Source organism: Bombina bombina, chromosome 7 (genome assembly GCF_027579735.1).
Source record: "Bombina bombina isolate aBomBom1 chromosome 7, aBomBom1.pri, whole genome shotgun sequence".
Lineage (NCBI taxonomy): Eukaryota > Metazoa > Chordata > Amphibia > Anura > Bombinatoridae > Bombina > Bombina bombina.
This window is the reverse complement of record NC_069505.1, coordinates 352,670,627-352,690,037: the sequence shown is the minus strand read 5'-3', so window position 1 is coordinate 352,690,037 and position 19,411 is coordinate 352,670,627. Positions and strand designations below refer to the sequence as shown.

The following is a 19,411-nucleotide window of genomic DNA, read 5'->3' as shown; positions in this document are numbered from 1 at the left end:
CGGCGGGAGGGGGTCTAATTATGGAGACACATTATTTGAGGGGGGGTGTGGTTTGAGATAGAAGGGTAGTGTATGATGAGTTAACATGTATAAGTATAGTGAATTTATGCGATCTGGCCCTTATATGTCTGCCGCGAATTCACCTATTTCTAACTAGGCAGGCTGTCATTAAGTGGGCACAGTGAAGGGTATTAGTATCAGCGATTCTAATGTCCTGTGCCTTACTATAAGTGAATTCTTGTGACTGGAGCATAAGATAATAAAAAGTGGGCTGTTAGCAAGCCTTAGGGCTGGTAAATATGTGAGGGTTTGTTGGTCCTATTTACACTAATATTGCATCTGCTGCACTTGTGATTCTTACCTCTAGGGATAATCTAACATAACTGAGAGGCAGCTCTCTATGTGGGAAGCTTCGCTAAATGAGTGTGAGAGCAGTTTTGAACATGCAGGTGCAGATAAATTAAGAAGGTGCACTTAGAAAACAAAGAGAGAATGGGGGGGGGGTATTGCTAATGTGATAGGTACAGTATAATTTGGAACCCATTAATTAAGTTCTGCCTATACAGTAATGTTACAGGTTACTAATTGTGTGACAACGTTTATCATCAATAAATGTCAGGATATCAGCAACTCAAAAGACATTTAGAGCATAAACTATAACTATAAACAAACAGTTACTGAAACTTGATTCCTTAAATGATAAGGGGAGAGTCCGCCAGGTTTCAAAAAGATCAACCCTAATCAACTCCTGCCTTAAAGTTCATCTGTATGTCGCAGTATATGTCTAAGTCCCTGGATGTAATGGGGCCAGTGTTCAGTATCCATAGTTCTTGTAGAACTCTCACATTGTCAGAAGGCAGCCGCCAAATCAACCAGGCTCTACATTCCGATGCCCCGTGCTTCTTGTAAGGAGCTTTAAAAGGTCTCTGTACGCACCCAGGAGAGCCGGCCGTATCTCCCCAAGGCGTGCCCAGAAGTGAGTGAGCAGGCATCAGTTCAACTCAAGGGTCCATGATAGGTGAGGGAGGCCGATGTTGGCGCTTCCTGTCTACTAACAGAGTGGTGCTTTTCTGCGGTGCAGTGTCCTTATCCGGGTTTAGTGGGCCCTCCGTAACAAAGGGAGGTGCAGTGTCATCTTCTGTCTCGTTAGTTGCAGTGTAAACAGTGACCTCTCTGATTCTCCCTATTTGCGACAGTACAAGAGATTGCACTACATGTAGGTCAGCTGGTGGCTCGGGAAGTTCAGTGCCGTGTATTGCGGGCAGGCTGGCGCCATCTTGTAAGCTTGTAGATTCAGAGGAGGTTAGCGGATCACTGAGCTTTCTTTCGGCTTTGCGGCTCATTTCCTCTAGTAAGGCGGCTACACGAGTGCAAAACTCCTCCATCCTGTATTTCATAGATCCCGACTGTCACCCGGCTCGACAGCAAGCCGGGGGGGGGGGGGGGGATGGTAATAGAACAAACTAGGCCGTTAAAGGCAGCCCCAGTCGGTATAAGTCTTTTAAGTGCAAGTGAACAGCTTTATTTGCAGACTCTTATACACAGTCTATTCTTTAGCTGATTCCTGAGAGTTTTCGTGCTGAATGCAGTAAGTTAGCTTAGGTGATCATTGGGTTATGAAAATTATCGAGAGAGCTTCTGCAAGATGCGTCCGACCGTGGCTGCGGCTTAGACCCGCCCCTGGCTTTTAAATTTAAACTAGAACACCTCCGCTTATTGCTCAGGGAGGTATTAGTTACTCTGGATGACTGCGACCCTTTGGTGGTTCCAGAGAAATTGTGTAAAATGGACAAGTACCTAGAAGTTCCCGTTTACACTGATGTGTTCCCGGTCCCTAAGAGGATTGCGGATATCGTTACTAGGGAGTGGGATAGACCAGGAAAATTTTTGTTCAACAAGGTTTTTCTTCCTGTAACTACTGCAGCTGCTTTCTGGTTCGAGGCGCTGGAAGATGCGCTCCAGATGGAGACCTCATATGAGGACATTATGGACAGAATTAAGGCTCTTAAGCTGGCTAATTCTTTTATCACAGATGCCGCTTTCCAACTAGCTAAGTTAGCGGCAAAGAATTCAGGTTTCGCCATTTTAGCGCGCAGGGCGCTATAGCTGAAGTCCTGGTCGGCCGATGTGTCGTCAAAATCCAAACTCTTGAACATTCCTTTCAAAGGAAAGACCCTGTTCGGGCCTGAATTGAAAGAGATTATTTCAGAAATCACTGGGGGAAAAGGCCATGCTCCTTTAAGACAAAGAACAAACAAAATAATTTTCGTTCCTTTCGGAATTTCAGGAGCGGCCTCGCTTCATCCTCCCCTACTACAAAGCAAGAGAGTAACGCTTCACAACCCAGGCCAGCTTGGAAACCTTACCAGGGCTGGAACAAGGGTAAAAAGGCCAAGAAGCCTGCAGCTGCTTCCAAGACAGCATGATGGGGTAGCCCCAGATCCGGGACCGGATCTAGTAGGGGGCAGACTCTCTCTCTTCGCTCAGGCCTGGGCAAGAGACGTACACGATCCCTGGGCCTTAGAGATTGTATCTCAGGGATATATTCTAGAATTCAAGGACTCCCCTCCAAGGGGAAGGTTCCACATTTCTCGTTTGTCTACAGACCAGGCAAAGAAAGAGGCGTTCTTATGCTGTGTAGAAGACCTACATACAATGGGAGTGATCCACCCAGTTCCAATTGCGGAACAAGGGCTGGGTTTTTACTCAAACCTGTTTGTGGTTCCCAAGAAAGAAGGAACTTTCAGACCAATCCTGGATCTCAAAATTCTAAACAAATTCCTCAGAGTCCCATCATTCAAGATGGAGACCATTCGGACAATCTTACCAATGATCCAGGAGGGTCAATATATGACTACCGTGGATCTAAAGGATGCGTATCTGCACATTCCTATCCACAAAGATCATCACCAGTTTCTCAGGTTCGCCTTTCTGGACAAGCATTATCAGTTTGTGGCTCATCCTTTTGGGTTGGCCACTGCTCCCAGAATTTTCACAAAGGTGCTAGGGTCCCTCCTGGCGGTACTAAAACCGCGGGGCATAGCAGTGGCGCCTTATCTAGACGACATCTTAATTCAGGCGTCGACTTTCCAAAGAGCCAAGTCTCACACGGAAATTGTAGTGGCCTTTCTGAGGTCTCACGGGTGGAAGGTGAACAACAAAAAGAGTTCTCTCTCCCCCCTCACAAGAGTTCCCTTCCTAGGAACCCTAATAGACTCGGTAGAAATGAAAATATTTCTGACGGAGGTCAGAAAGTTAAAACTCTTAACTACTTGCCGAGCTCTTCATTCCATTCCTCAGCCATCTGTAGCTCAGTGCATGGAGACAATCGGACTAATGGTAGCGGCAATGGACATAGTCCCTTTTGCACGGATACACCTCAGACCACTGCAATTAAATGCATGCTCAAACAGTGGAATGGGGATTATGCAGATTTGTCTCCTCAAATACAGTTGGACCAGGGGACCAGAGATTCTCTTCTCTGGTGGTTGTCTCAGGATCACCTGTCTCAGGGAAGGTGTTTCCGCAGACCAGAGTGGATCATTGTAACGACCGACGCCAGTCTGTCCCTGAAAAGCTCAGGGCTTATGGTCTCGGGAAGAAGCTCTTCTCCCGATAAACATTCTGGAACTGAGGGCGATATTCAACGCGCTTCAGGCATGGCCTCAGCTAGCTGTGGCCAAATTCATCAGATTTCAGCCGGACAACATCACGACTGTAGCTTACGTCAATCATCAAGGCGGAACAAGGAGTTCTCTAGCAATGATGGAAGTAACCAAAATAATCAGATGGGCGGAGGATCACTCTTGCCATCTCTCAGCAATTCACATCCCAGGAGTAGACAACTGGGAGGCGGATTTTCTAAGTCGTCAGACTTTTCACTCGGGGGAGTGGGAACTCCACCCGGAGGTATTTGCCCAGCTGACTCAGCTATGGGGCACTCCAGAATTGGATCTGATGGCGTCCCGTCAGAACACCAAGCTTACTCTTTACGGGTCCAGGTCCCGGGATCCCCAGGCGGTGCTGATAGATGCTCTAGCAGCGCCTTGGTCCTTCAATCTGGCCTATGTTTTTCCACCATTTCCTCTCCTCCCTCGTCTGGTTGCCAGAATCAAGCAGGAGAGGGCTTCAGTGATTCTAATAGCGCCTGCGTGGCCACGCAGGACCTGGTATGCAGACATAGTGGACATGTCATCTGTGCCACCATGGACTCTACCAATGAGGCAGGACCTTCTAATACAGGGTCCTTTCAAACATCCAAATCTAATTTCTCTGCGTCTGACTGCTTGGAGATTGAACGCCTAATTCTATCAAAGCGTGGTTTCTATGAGTCGGTTATTGATACCCTGATTCAGGCTAGAAAGTCTGTCACCAGGAAAATCTACCATAAGATTTGGCGAAAATATATTTTTTGGTGCGAATCTAAGGGTTACTTATGGAGTAAGGTTAGGATTCCCAGAATTTTGTCCTTTCTCCAAGACGGATTGGAGAAAGGATTATCAGCTAGTTCCATAAAGGGACAGATATCTGCTTTGTCTATTCTTTTTCACAAACGTCTGGCAGAGGTACCAGACGTTCAAACGTTTAGTCAGGCTTTAGTCAGAATCAAGCCTGTTTATAGATCTGTGGCTCCGCCATGGAGTCTGAATTTAGTTCTTTCAGTTCTGCAAGGGGTTCCGTTTGAACCTTTACATTCCATAGATATTAAGCTTTTATCTTGGAAAGTTTTGTTTTTGGTAGCTATCTCTTCTGCTCGAAGAGTTTCAGAGTTATCTGCTCTACAGTGTGATTCACCTTACCTGGTGTTCCATGCAGATAAGGTAGTTTTGCGTACCAAACCCGGTTTTCTTCCTAAGGTTGTGTCTAATAAGAATATTAATCAGGAAATTGTTGTTCCTTCTCTGTGTCCTAATCCTTCGTCGAAGAAGGAACGTCTGTTACACAATCTTGATGTGGTTCGTGCTTTAAAGTTCTATTTACAAGCAACTAAGGATTTCAGACAAACAACTTCTTTGTTTGTTATCTATTCTGGTAAGAGGAGAGGTCAGAAGGCGACTGCTACCTCTCTTTCCTTTTGGCTGAAAAGCATCATCCGTTTGGCCTATGAGACTGCTGGCCAGCAGCCTCCTGAAACAATTCGTGCTCATTCTACCAGAGCAGTGGCTTCCACATGGGCTTTTAAAAATGAGGCTTCTGTTGAACAGATTTGTAAGGCAGCAACTTGGTCTTCGCTGCATACTTTTTCCAAATTTTACAAATTCGATACTTTTGCTTCTTCGGAGGCTATTTTTGGGAGAAAGGTTTTACAAGCAGTGGTGCCTTCCGTTTAAGGTACCTTTCTTGTTCCCTCCCTTCATCCGTGTCCTAAAGCTTTGGTATTGGTATCCCACAAGTAAAGGATGAATCCGTGGACTGGATACACCTTACAAGAGAAAACAGAATTTATGCTTACCTGATAAATGTATTTCTCTTGTGGTGTATCCAGTCCACGGCCCGCCCTGTCATTTTAAGACAGGTGGTTTTTATTTTTAAACTACAGTCACCACTGCACCCTATGGTTTCTCCTTTTTCTTCCTAACCTTCGGTCGAATGACTGGGGGGTGGAGCTAGAGGGGGAGCTATATGGACAGCTCTGCTGTGTGCTCTCTTTGCCACTTCCTGTTGGGAAGGAGAATATCCCACAAGTAAAGGATGAATCCGTGGACTGGATACACCACAAGAGAAATAAATTTATCAGGTAAGCATAAATTCTGTTTTTTTATTAATGTTGCAGAAAATCTATAAATCTAATTTTATTTTATGACAGCCTGATCAAACGGCAACTGGTGCCGAAAAACGCGTAGCTGTGTTTGTTTTAATAAGTATTTTAATAAAAACACTTTTATCGTACCCTGTTCTGCTTCACCTTTCATGAGAGACTTCGCTGGTTGGTTGTTTTTCCTCACGTGGACATCTCGTAGGTGTTACCGGATTGACCAATCTTCTACTCCATCTGAGACGTCACGGGTGACGCATCTCATTGTGGCTTTGTGTTCCAAGGGGGTTGTTTGAGTCAGCCAAGCAGCTCTGAAGTCTCGGCTTGCGCTTTATTGCACTGGATGTGCAAGGACATTTGTGAGTATTTTGATTGTCTTTGCTCACTGTTTTTGCCCTGTTCCCTACGATATTACACCATGAGGCACCTCTATCATCTTGTTTTATATCATTTTATTAAGTAAATAAGTTAAACTTAAATGGACACTGAAGTCACAATAAAACTGTATGCTCTATTTGAATTATGAAAGTTTAAAGAGACTTTCCAATTTATTTCCGTTATCACATTGTGCACAGGCTTTTTATATGCACTTTCAGAGGCACCAGCTCCTACTGACCATGTGCAGGAGATCACAATGTATTCATATATGAGTTTGCTACTGGCAGATGGCTGTCCCGATACAGGGGGCCAGCAAATTGAAGTAAATTTTGAAATTTGGAAGAAAAAAAATCTACTGCTCATTTAAAATTCAAAGTGTTCCTACATTGTCTTTTTATTATGTACTTGTTGGTTATGCAATTCTAATGTATTTAAAGGGACTGTAAGCACCAAACATGTTATTGTTTAAAAAGATAGATAATCCCTTTATTTACCATTCCCCAGTTTTGCATAACCAACACTGTTATATTAACACACTTTTTACCTCTGTGATTACTTTGTATCTAAGCTTCTGCAGACTGCCCCCTTATTTCAGTTCTTTTGACAGACTTGCATTTCAGGCAATTAGTGCTGACTCTTAAAAAACTTCACAGGTGTGAGCACAATGTTATTTATATGGGACACATGAACTAACACCATATAGCTGTGAAAAACTGGCAAATGCATTCAGATAAGAGGCAACCTTCAAGGGATTAGAAATTAGCATAAGAACACCAATTCATCTAAGAACACCAAAAGAACAAAGCTAATTTGATGATAAAAGTAAATTGGAAAGTTGTTTAAAATGACATGCCTTATCTGTCCCTTTAATGGTATACAGGTTTTACCTGAGTAGTGTCATATATATCTGACTCTGATTATACTATGGTTATATACCCCTTATTTATACTTTTTTTTACTTACACTACTGCAGATATGCTAGGTTTGCTCCGCTGTTTTGCCTAGTTCTATGTTACAATTTTCATTATATTGTACAATGAACTGAGGCATTTATGTCCTAAATAACAATGTGGTTACTAGATAAATAAATAAATAATCGACATAAAATCATAACATTTAAAGCTCTCTAAACAACGTCTTATAATATAGGCTACTTACTTTTTGCCATTGTATCACCAGGATAAATGTAGCGGTTGTAAACATCCATAATGTACACCCTTGAATCGTCAAGAAAGTCTCTCTCATGTCCATTTCCCTATTTCAAGAAATGCAGAGGTAACTGTAAAATTCTAAAGGTAACAAAATACTTTGTATGACCAGCAGAAGAAAACTTGTCTCTAGATGTACTGGAATTGCCCAGGTGTGCAGCAAATAACTGAATTCTGCTACTCCAGCTGCAAGACTCAGCTGATACCTACCTACAAGATCTCCCCATGGGCAAAACCCTGGGGTTATAATTTAATGCCTACATATAAAAAATCCTTTAAATTACTATTGCTAAGATTTTCTAAGTCCATCTCTTAGGCAGAAAAAAAAATAACAAAGCCTCCCCTATAAATGGTTTATCATTTAAAGTGATTAACTTAGTGCGGCGAACACTTCAGACAAATACAGGAACTTTCAGCATGAAGTATTTTTAGTTTTAGAATTGTGTTAACATATTTCACATTTTACAGTATGTTTCTAGATTGGTAAAGACAAGGGCTTGGTAGATAATGGGGGTTATTTAGTTATGCTAAAATTAGAGCAGATTTAATCAGTCCAATTCACATTGTCTTGTCAAATGTGAACAATGAATCCAATTTTTTTCTATTGTGATTCAGATAGAGCGTGCAATTTTAAGCAGCTTTCTAATTTACTCCTATTATCAATTTTCTTCATTCTCTTGGTATCTTTATTGAAAAGCAAGAATGTACGCTTAGATGCAGGCCCATTTTTGTTGAACAACCTGGGTTGTTCTTGCTGATTGGTGGATAAATTCACCCACCAATAAACAAGTGCTGTCCAGGGTTATGAACCAAACATTGGCGGGTTCATTAGTGTAGATGCCTTCTTTTTCAAATAAAGATAGCAAGAGAACAAAAAAAATTGATAATAGGAGTAAATTAGAAAGTTGCTAAAATTGCATGCTCTATCTGAATCACGAAAGAAAAAATTTGGGTTCAGCGTCCCTTTAAGGTTACTGTCTAGGATAGAATTTAGCTTAGTTCTATTGTGCCAACATTTAAATGGAAATGTACTGGAGTTAAAGGGATACTGAACCCAATTTTTTACTTTCATGATTCAGATAGAGCATAGAATTTTAAGCAACTTTCTAATTTATTTCTATTATCAATTTTCTTCGTTTTCTTGCTATCTTTATTTGAAAAATAAGGCATCTAAGCTAAGGAGCCAGCAAATGTTTGGTTCAGAACCATGGACAGCAAAACTTACATTCTTGCTTTTCAAATAAACATACCAAGAGAATGAAGACAATTTGATAATAGGAGTAAATTGGAAAATTGCTTAAAATTGCATGCTCTATCTGAATCACGAAAGAAAATATTTGGGTTCAGTGTCCCTTTAATCCTTTGAGTGCTAAGCACTTTCCCACCTGGGTGCTAAGCACATTTGAGGGTTTTTAAAATTTTAAATTTTTAAAAAATTTTTTTTTTTCTTTTCTTTTCAGATCCCCAAGACTTATACCACTGGAAAGGTTAGGCGATTACCTTTCCAACGGTGGGTCTTGGGGGTCTGTAACTGCTTATATGCCTGAGATACAGGCTTCTAAGCAGCATGCCCCCTTTCCCTATATTGTCCTTTGTCATTTTTAAATAAAGTTGCGCGGTGACGTCATCACGTCATTACGCATGACGTCACCGCCCAAAACAGAAAGCCCCGACGATGCCTGTCACTCTACAGCAGGGGTGTCCAAACTTTTTTGGAAGAGTGCCAGATTTCATGAAGTGAACATGTGCGAGGGCCGACCATTTTGCCTGATATTCTTTGAACCATTTTAAAATAAATACAAATTAACTATTTTATGCAAAGTTTATTGAAAACGGCATACTTTTACATTTTGTGACTTGGATGACAAATCTAAACAGGTGTTAAATCACTCTGCCTTTAATATAAAAAAACAGGAAGCTGAAATATGTCAGGAACATTGTAAAGTACATTACACAAACTAATAAAGGTTGTCTGTCAACTTTTAAGTTCAGAAAATGTGAACAGGAACATAACACCAAGTATACATGTGTTCAAATATATTTATAACAACGTTTCTCCCAAGAAAAAGCTGAGTATGCTGTGCCTTTTACGTTTTTACATTGAATGACATGTCATAAATTGAACTTTTTATACCTTGAAATATCTCCTTGCTTATTCCTGTGCGTCCGAGATCTCGCGAGATTTGTACTTTCCCCTTCTTCCTGTGCCGGCTGATGACGTCAAACCAGAGATCTCATGAGTCCTGAGCGGCGCTCGGGGACTCACTGAGCGGCGCTCTGGGACTTAATTGAGCGGCGGTCGGGGACTCACTGGGGAGCCGTATAATGTATATTTGTAAAATTATCTGTGGGGCCATATCAGTCCGGTACTCGTGCCGCAATTGGCCCGCGGGCCGGACTTTGGACATGCCTGCTCTACAGGCACGATCGCCGGGGTAGGAGCGGGTGGGAGCCCCCAGATCTCCCTCAAGGTGGGAGTGTGCTAGCGACGGCTCTGAGCCGTCGTTAGCACCTGAGTGAGAAACTCTATGTGTGGGAAGCTGCTGTAGCAGTGAAAAGAAAAAAAGGTAATTTTTTTTAACAAAACGGCTGCTTTGTAAACTTTGATGAATGAAAGTGCCCCTGTTTTTAATAGTATTTTTAAATAAACAGGCTTTCATTCACCAAAGCTTACCTTCACTTTAAAGGGACAGTCTACTACAGAATTTTTATTGTTTAAAAAGATAGATAATCCCTTTATTACCCATTCCCCAGTTTTGCATAACCAACACTGTTATATTAATAGACTTTTTACCTCTATGATTACCTTGTATCTATGCTTCTGCAGACTGCACCCTTATCTCAGTACTTTTGACAGACATGCAGTTTAGCCAATCAGTGCTGACTCTTAAATAACTCCATGGGAGTGAGCTCAATGTTATCTTTATGACACACCTGAACTAGCAGTGCCTCACTGTCAAAATGCACTAAGAGGCAGTTCAACGTCTTAGAAATTAGCATATGAGCCTACCTAGATTTAGCTTTCCACAAAGAATACCAAGAGAGCAAAGCAAATTTGATTATATAAGTTAATTGTTTAAAATTGCATGCCCTATCTGAATCATGAAAGTTTAATTTTGACTAGACTGTCCCTTTAAGTATGATGGCATTTGCCTGCAACATTATACACAGTGATCGGTTAGCTAAGATCAGAAGCTCAAGTGGCCAAGCAAAGCAGACCTGGAACACATACAGGCTTTTCAAAAAGTGGTATCTTCCTTTGCAAAACCTTATTCATTCTGATGTGTTTAAAACATTTATTTAAGGGGGAACTTCTGGGTGGCGGCCATGGCAGGACGTATGATCTACAGCTCCTTCACCTGCTACCATATATTTATATGAAAGATATTCCTCATTAACTCATCCACCGTATATTTTAGAGTGAGACTCTACAGCAAAGCATACTCTCTCATGTAATACCACTCTTTCTAGATTTGAGGTATTATTTAGCCCACCGGAACATTTCAGAGGTTGCGGCCTACCATCTCTACATCCCCCGGCAGGGTACCATTTAGCCCTGTCGTTAGTAAGCAGTGATATCCCGCAAGACACTGCATATATTCTTTTTCAGCAAGACGTAACATTTAATCTAAAGGAGCATTGCATACCTCACTCTTGGCTAAAGCTTACTACAATATATCCGATATGGAGATTCCCTCAAACTTTATGGAAGAGCTCTGCAACTTGCTCGCTTCCCACCATGAGGCCTTAGAAGCTACACTTTACACAGTCTCCAGGCACAGTAATGCCCGGTTGTCCCACATACCTACCCAACCTGAAACCTGTGTGAGAGGAGGTGATGGTGGCGATGCTTTGGGGCCCCAGCGTCTAAACCCTACCTTCAAAGCACCAGTAGGAGACCGAGAGTCGCAAGAAGAGGAACTGACATCGCAACCTGATTCAGTGCGGGTGAACGAACACATGACCGCATTGGAGAGCTCTGCTAAAACCCTCCAAGCCCACAATATCAACCCGGAGGTGCCCCGGTCGGACATCCCACGGAACCGAGGAGAATTGAGGAGGAGTTTTTCAGCGCTTCCAGTCCAGAAACAGGACTACGCTTGTGGAGACCGGGGACTGCATGCTTTGTTTTCTTGCGCTCAAAGACGGCCTTGGCCAGCTCTGCTTCACCCGCTTCTTCACATGATCTTGCTGCCTCGTAGGTGGGATCCAGGTGGCCTGCTTGCCCTCTATGTCTAAGCCTCTCGGGCCACGTATAGGACTCTGGGGACTAACTTTCACTGAACATTGTGAGTGATCCAAGATACTAGATATCTGCTTAGTCTAGTATATGTGACCCCCATACCTTTGCCTTAGAATTCTGGCAACATATCATTAGGGGTTGAGAAGGAACTCAGCTTGTCGTGTTCAGGTGCGGAGTAACCGTTTGGGACACCTTGTAACATATCTCAGCCTAATGTCACTATCCCTTTAAGACTTCCTTCTCTGACTGCTGCATTTGGGCAGTATTCACATTCAGCTTGCTTGCCTGCCTGATTAATCATTCATGCACCTGATTACCTCAGCCTCTTTTTAAGCCTTCTCAGGTCTAATGTGCTTTGCATTAACATTGAAGTTGTGATCCTGAACAACAGAGGTCTGTGACTGTTTCCTGCATGAATTTTACCAACTATTTCAACCTACAGCATTTTCTATTACCAATGCTTAAAATCATCAAATCGCAAGTATCCAAATAATTCCATTTCTGTTTCCTGGACACTGCTTCTTAACAAACTCTGAACTTTATTATAAATCAAGCATACTTTTGGTTACCATCACTCTCTAATTACAACAGCATCTTACTCAAAACTTTATAACTATTTCTCTGCTACAAGTTGTCATTGCTGAATTATCCTGCTGCTATTCAGAACTCTGCATCTTTATGTTCAGTTAAAAGCTTTCATGTGATTCTCCAATATATGTTCAAACAGTAATTGATGCCTTAAACTTAACTTTCACCTGTGCTGCTCTGCTAATTACTGACATACAGCTCTTCATAATATTATGTACTGTGAACCTGCAACAAACCAAGTTTGCATATATATGCACAAACATTAATTAATGCCTAAACTTGTAGCTTGTCTAAATACCTGTGCAGCTGTGCTTAACTCTGACATACAACTTTATATAATATTATGTACTGTGAACCTGCAACAAACCTTAGTTTGCATCTAAGTGTCAATCTTCTACCAGTTTACTCTGAAGTCTGAACATTCCACATTGCTATATTTTTCTCTCATTGAATCCTGCAGCTACTTCTATTAACTAACTATAAGTCACAGTGAAGTCAGAATATATTGTATACAAATGTTGCACTCTCCATTTATTCTACAATAACTTCTAGCAAATATGAATCACAGAATATCATCTATCCACGTCCAGGATACTCTTCCCCGTGTCAGGGGTCGGTGTCTTCAAATCCCTACCACTGCCCAGAGGGTCTGTGTCCTGAGCGAATGTACACCGGATCATGACACACCTTCTATTGCCAGCTTGACTCTTAGCTCCTTAGCGGCAGACAATTGTGCCAGCATTTGCTGTTTTTCTAGCCTATATTATGTACACCTTTTAAAAGCCCATTTTACCATACAGGGGCCGACTTGCAGTTTCCAGATGTGTACTTTTGGCTTCTCATTTTTTTTTAGACATTTACCAGTTTAGCTTAGCTTTTACCTACTAATATTTGACATATTGAATCCTTATGTACTAACCCTGAGTCTCTAACATATACCTTACCTAGATGTTCCCTTGTTGTAGGGTCAATATAATGTTGCCGTTAAGTAACTCTCTTACCTACTATTGCTCTATATTATCTATGCCAAATAGAGTCATATATAGCCCCATACTCACACCATTGTGAAATCTTGTGCAGGCTGGACCTGCACTAGTGTTATTGTCCACTATATCCCTATCTTTCAATGTCATATGAGCTATATCTAGGGAAAAGGAACATTCTCAACTTATAGGCAGCACAGCTTGTGTACACTTTGCTAATTTGGTTCCTTCTGTTATGTGAGTCTGTAAGCTCTGTACTGTTAGTTGACCCGCTGTATCTTGTCTCATCTACACCCTCTAATTGAGATAAGTGTTTAAGTTTTGAGTTACTTCTGCATAGAGGTATGAGGTACATTATATGCTATACAATTTTTCAGTCACACCGGTTCATAATGTGCGTTCGAGGCAATAGAGCATGAAGTTTAACCTTCCTGCTACATAAATTATTATCTCTGCTCTGTATTTACATTACATATCTTTTGGGGAGCTCTCCTGAGCAGCTATTAAGAGTTATGTTAGTAGGTTTACTGTTAATCATTATTCCTTCACAGATTTGTAGGTATGCACACTTAATAACATGATGTCTTCCCTAATCATTCTAGTTCTCTAAATAACCCTAATCTGTTGATAAAGCCTGAATTACAAAAAATAGAAAATGAGGTTCAGTTGAGATCCAAGAGTGGTCTCCTTAGTTGATTTTTTTTTTTACCTCCAATGCCTATCTCACATAGAGGGGAGGTCCAAAAGTGGCCTCATTTACCAATTTGGAGGTTTACAAAGGATTTGGTATACTGTCTGAGTATTGTGCCCACTTATTTATGCCTTTTTATGTAATGCAGCTAATCAATCACAATGTTGTATCTTATGTTGTCTTCATTCCAAACAGTTTTTATGATGACACTGTATTGTATATTTCTTGTATACCTTATGTTAAACCTCAAATAAAAAGTTAAAAAAAAACCAAACATTTATTTAACAACCCAATGCCTAATTGCTGAAATATTCTATGAGATACATGTTCCTTTAACTTTTTTTGCAAGATGTTGATAGTTTCCTGAAATCTATAAATATTTTATGTTAGAAAATACTAACTGGGATGCAAGAAAAAGAAAATTTATTCTTACCTGATAAATTTGTTTCTTATTAGACACGATGAGTCCACGAATCATCATCCTTACTTGTGGGATATCGCCTCCTGATCAGCAGGAGGAGGCAAAGAGCACCACAGCAGAGCTGTTAAATAGCTCCTCCCTTCCTTCCCACTCCAGTCATTCGACAGAAGTTAAGAGGAGAAAGGAAAAGCTAAGGTGCAGAGGTGTCTGAAGTTTACAAAAAATAAAAACCTGTTCTAAAAGAACAGGGCGGGCCGTGGACTCATCGTGTCTAAAAAGAAACACATTTATCAGGTAAGCATACATTTTCTTTTCTTTTTAAAGACACGATGAGTCCACGGATCATCATCCTTACTTGTGGGATAACAATACCAAAGATAGAGTACATGGATGATAAGGGAGGGACAAGACAGGGAACCTAAACGGAAGGCACCACTGCTTGAAGAACCTTTCTCCCAAAAACAGCCTCAGCCGAGGCAAAAGTATCAAATTTGTAAAATTTAGAAAAAGTGTGAAGTGAAGACCAAGTTGCAGCCTTGCAAATCTGTTCCACAGAAGCTTAATTTTTGAATGACCATGAGGAAGCAACCACCCTAGTGGAATGAGCCGTAATTCTTTCAGGAGGCTGCTGTCCAGCAGTCTCATATGCAAATCGGATGATATTCCTCAACCAAAAAGAAAGAGAGGTAGCCGTAGCTTTCTGACCCTTATGTTTTCCAGAAAAAACTACAAACAGAGAAGACTGACGAAAGTCTTTAGTCGCTTGTAAGTAAAACTTCAAAGCATGGACTAAGTCCAAATTATGTAGAAGTCTTTCCTTCTGAGTAGAAGGATTAGGACACAAGGAAGGAATAACAATCTCCTGATTAATAGTCCTGTCTTAGACCTAGGAAGAAACCCCAGTTTAGTACGTAAAACTACTTTATCCGAATGGAAAATAAGGTAAGGCGAATTGTATTGCAACGCCGAAAGCTCAGACACTCTTGGAGCTGAAGAAATAGCAACAATAAATAAAACTTTCCAAGATAACAACTTAAAATCTAAGGAATGCATAGGCTCAAACGGAGCCCCTTGAAGAACCTTAAGAACTAAATTCAGACTCCATGGAGGAGTAACTGGTTTGAATACAGGCCTGATCCTAACCAGAGCCTGACAAAAGGATTGAACATCTGGGGCATCAGCCAGACGTTTGTGTAACAAAATAGATAATGCAGAGATCTGACCCTTTAGGGAACTTGCCGATAAACCCTTCTCCAATCCTTCTTGGAGAAAAGACAAAATTCTGGGAATCCTAACTCTACTCCATGAGTAGCCCTTGGATTCACATCAATAAAGATATTTACGCCATATCTTATAGTAAATCTTTCTAGTTACAGGCTTACGCGCCTGAATCAAGGTTTCTATGACTGAATCAGAAAAACCCTGCTTGGATAGAATTAAGCGTTCAATCTCCAAGCAGTCAGTTTCAGAGAAATTAGATTTGGATGAAGGAAGGGACCTTGAATGAGAAGATCCTTCCTTAACAGCAGTCTCCAAGGTGGCAGGGATGACATGTCCACCAGGTCAGCATACCAAATCCTGCGAGGCCACGCCGGAGCAATGAGGATCACTGATGCCTTCTCCTGCTTGATTCGAGCAATGACCCGAGGAAGAAGAGCAAACAGAGGAAAAAGATATGCTAGGCTGAAGGACCAAGGAACTGCTAGAGCATCTATCAGTTCCGCCTGAGGATCCCTGGACCTTGACCCGTATCTCTGGAGCTTGGCATTCTGACAAGATGCCATAAGATCTAACTCCGGCCGACCCCATTTGAGAATCAGGTTGGAGAATACTTCCGGATGGAGTTCCCACTCTCCCGGATGAAAGGTCTGCCTGCTCCGAAAATCTGCCTCCCAGTTGTCCACCCCTGGGATATGGATCGCTGACAGATGACAAGAATGGATTTCCGTCCATCGGATTATCTTGGCTACCTCTGTCATCGCTAAGGAACTCCTCGTTCCTCCATGATGATTGATGTAAGCCACTGTCATTATATTGTCCGTCTGAAATCTGATGAACCGGGCCGAAGCCAACTGAGGCCAGACTAGAAGAGCATTGAAAATCACTCTCAGTTCCAGGATGTTTATAGGAAGAACAGACTCCGCCAGAGTCCACACTCCCTGAGCCTGAAGAGGACCCCAGACAGCTCCCCACCCTAGAAGACTGGCATCTAATGTCACAATCACCCAGGATGGTCTGCGAAAGCATGTTCCCTGGGATAGATGCTCCAGAGACAACCACCATTGAAGTGAGTCCCTTGTCTTCTGCTCCAGGGTTAACTGAGGAGACAAACCTACATAATCTACATTCCACAGCCTGAGCATGTTTAACTGCAGAGATCTGAAGTGATGTCCATTGCTGCCACCATCAGTCCGATTACTTCCATGCACTGGGCCACTGACGGCCGAGGATTGGACTGAAGGGCTTGACAGGTATCTAGAATCTTTGACTTCCTGACCTATGTCAGAAAAATCTTCATGGAGATAGAATCGATTACAGTTCCCAAGAAAGTCACCCTTGCTTTTGGAATTAAGGAACTCTTTTTTAGATTTACCTACCACCCGTGAGTTCTCAGGAAGGATAGTACAATGTTGGTATGGGACCTTGCTTGATGATAAGATGAAGCCTGGATTAGAATATCGTCCAGATAAGGCGCCACCGCAATGCCCCGCGGTCTTAAAACCACCAGCAGAGACCCCAGAACCTATGTGAAAATTCTGGGTGCCACGAACTGAAAATGTCTGTCCAGAAAGGCAAACCTTAGGGACTTGTGATGATCCTTGTGGATAGGAACATGTAGATATGCATCCTTTAAGTCCACTGTCGTCATAAATTTACCCTCCTGGATCAATGGAAGAATGGAACGAATAGTTTCCATCTTGAAAGATGAAACTCTGAGAAACTTGACAGACTCTTGAGGTCTAAGATAGGTCTGTAGGTTCCCTCCTTCTTGGGAACTACAAACAGATTTGAATAAAAACCCTGCCCATGGTCCTGTACAGGAATGGGAATAATCACTCCCAGGGAGGAGAAGTCTCTTACACAATGTAAGAATGCCTCTCTTTTTATCTGGTTTGCAGATAATCTTGAAAGAATAAATCTTCCTCGAGGAGAAAAATGTTTGAACTCCAGTTTGTATCCCTGGGACACTATTTCTATAGCCCAGGGATCCTGAACGTCTCTCGCCCAAGCCTGAACGAAAAAAAAAAGTCTACCCCCCACCAGATCCGGTCTCGGATCGGGGGCATGCCCTTCATGCTGTTTTAGAGTCAGCAGCAGGCTTCTTGGACTGTTTACCCTTGTTCCAAGGCTGGTTGGGTCTCCAAGTAGACTTAGATTGCGAATAGTTTCCTTCCTGTTTGGAGGAGGAAGAGAAGGAATTGCCCTTGAAATTGCGAAAGGAACGAAAATTATTTTGTCGTTCTTTCTGTTTATTTCTCTTATCCTTAGGAAGGAGATGACCCTTACCTCCCATGATGTCAGAGATAATTTCCTTTAAGCCAGGTCCAAACAAGGTCTTTCCCTTGTAAGGAATAGCTAGAAGTTTAGACTTAGATGAAACGTCCGCAGACCAAGGTTTTAACCATAAAGCTCTGCGGGCTAGGATAGAGAACCCTGAACTCTTAGCTGCCAATTTAGTAATTTGTAGAGAAGCATCCGTAATAAACGCATTGGCTACCTTCAGAGCTTTAATCCTATCTTGAATCTCCTCCAAGGAAGTCTCAGACTTAAGAGACTCAGACAGAGCATCAAACCAATAAGCTGCCGCACTAATGACAGTAGCAATGCACGCAGCCGGCTGCAACAGCAGACCCTGGTGAACATAAATCTTTTTAAGTAGACCCTCCAACTTCTAGTCCATGGGGTCTTTAAAGGCACAACTATCCTCAATAGGAAACAGAATTTATGCTTACCTGATAAATTACTTTCTCTTGCGGTGTATCCAGTCCACCGATTCATCCTTACTTGTGGGATATTCTCATTCTCTACAGGAAGTGGCAAAGAGAGCACACAGCAGAGCTGTCCATATAGCTCCCCCTCTAGCTCCGCCCCCCAGTCATTCGACCGACTGTCAGGAGAAAAAGGTGAAACCATAGGGTGCAGTGGTGACTGTAGTTTAAACAAAAAATTTTAACCTGACTTAATTGCCAGGGCGGGCCGTGGACTGGATACACCGCAAAAGAAAGTAATTTATCAGGTAAGCATAAATTCTGTTTTCTCTTGCAAGGTGTATCCAGTCCACGGATTCATCCTTACTTGTGGGATACCAATACCAAAGCTTTAGGACACGGATGAAGGGAGGGAACAAGACAGGTAACCTAAACGGAAGGCACCACTGCTTGCAAAACCTTTCTCCCAAAAATAGTATCGAATTTGTAAAATTTGGCAAAAGTATGCAGTGAAGACCAAGTCGCTGCCTTACAAATCTGTTCAACAGAAGCCTCATTCTTGAAAGCCCATGTGGAAGCCACAGCTCTGGTAGAATGAGCTGTAATTCGTTCAGGAGGCTGCTGCCCAGCAGTCTCGTAAGCCAATCGGATGATGCTTTTCAGCCAGAAGGAAAGAGAGGTAGCAGTCGCTTTCTGACCTCTCCTCTTACCAGAATAAATGACAAACAAGGATGGTGTTTGTCTGAAATCTTTAGTTGCTTGTAAATAGAATTTCAAAGCACGAACCACATCAAGATTGTGTAATAGCCGTTCCTTCTTAGAAGTTGGATTAGGACACAGGGAAGGAACAATGATTTCCTGGTTAATATTCTTATTAGAAACAACTTTAGGAAGAAAAACAGGTTTGGTACGCAAAACTACCTTATCTGCATGGAACACCAGATAGGGTGAATTACACTGCAAAGCAGACAATTCTGAAACTCTTCGAGCAGAAGATATAGCTACCAAAAACAAAACTTTCCAAGATAATAACTTAATATCTATGGAATGTAAAGGTTCAAACGGAACCCCTTGAAGAACTGAAAGAACTAAATTTAGACTCCATGGAGGAGCCACAGGTCTATAGACAGGCTTGATTCTGACTAAAGCCTGTGCAAACGCTTGAACGTCTGGTACTTCTGCCAGACGCTTGTGTAAAAGGATAGACAGAGCGGA

General features: G+C 42.0%; 1 protein-coding gene across 1 annotated transcript in view; it reads right to left on the bottom strand.

Annotated features, from left to right (window-relative positions):
- HDAC11 (histone deacetylase 11) overlaps positions 1-19,411 on the bottom strand; it is a 178,994-nt gene that overhangs the window by 54,380 nt on the left and 105,203 nt on the right. The window contains 1 exon segment of the mRNA XM_053689395.1: positions 7,292-7,388. Coding sequence (XP_053545370.1) covers positions 7,292-7,388 — 97 coding nt within the window.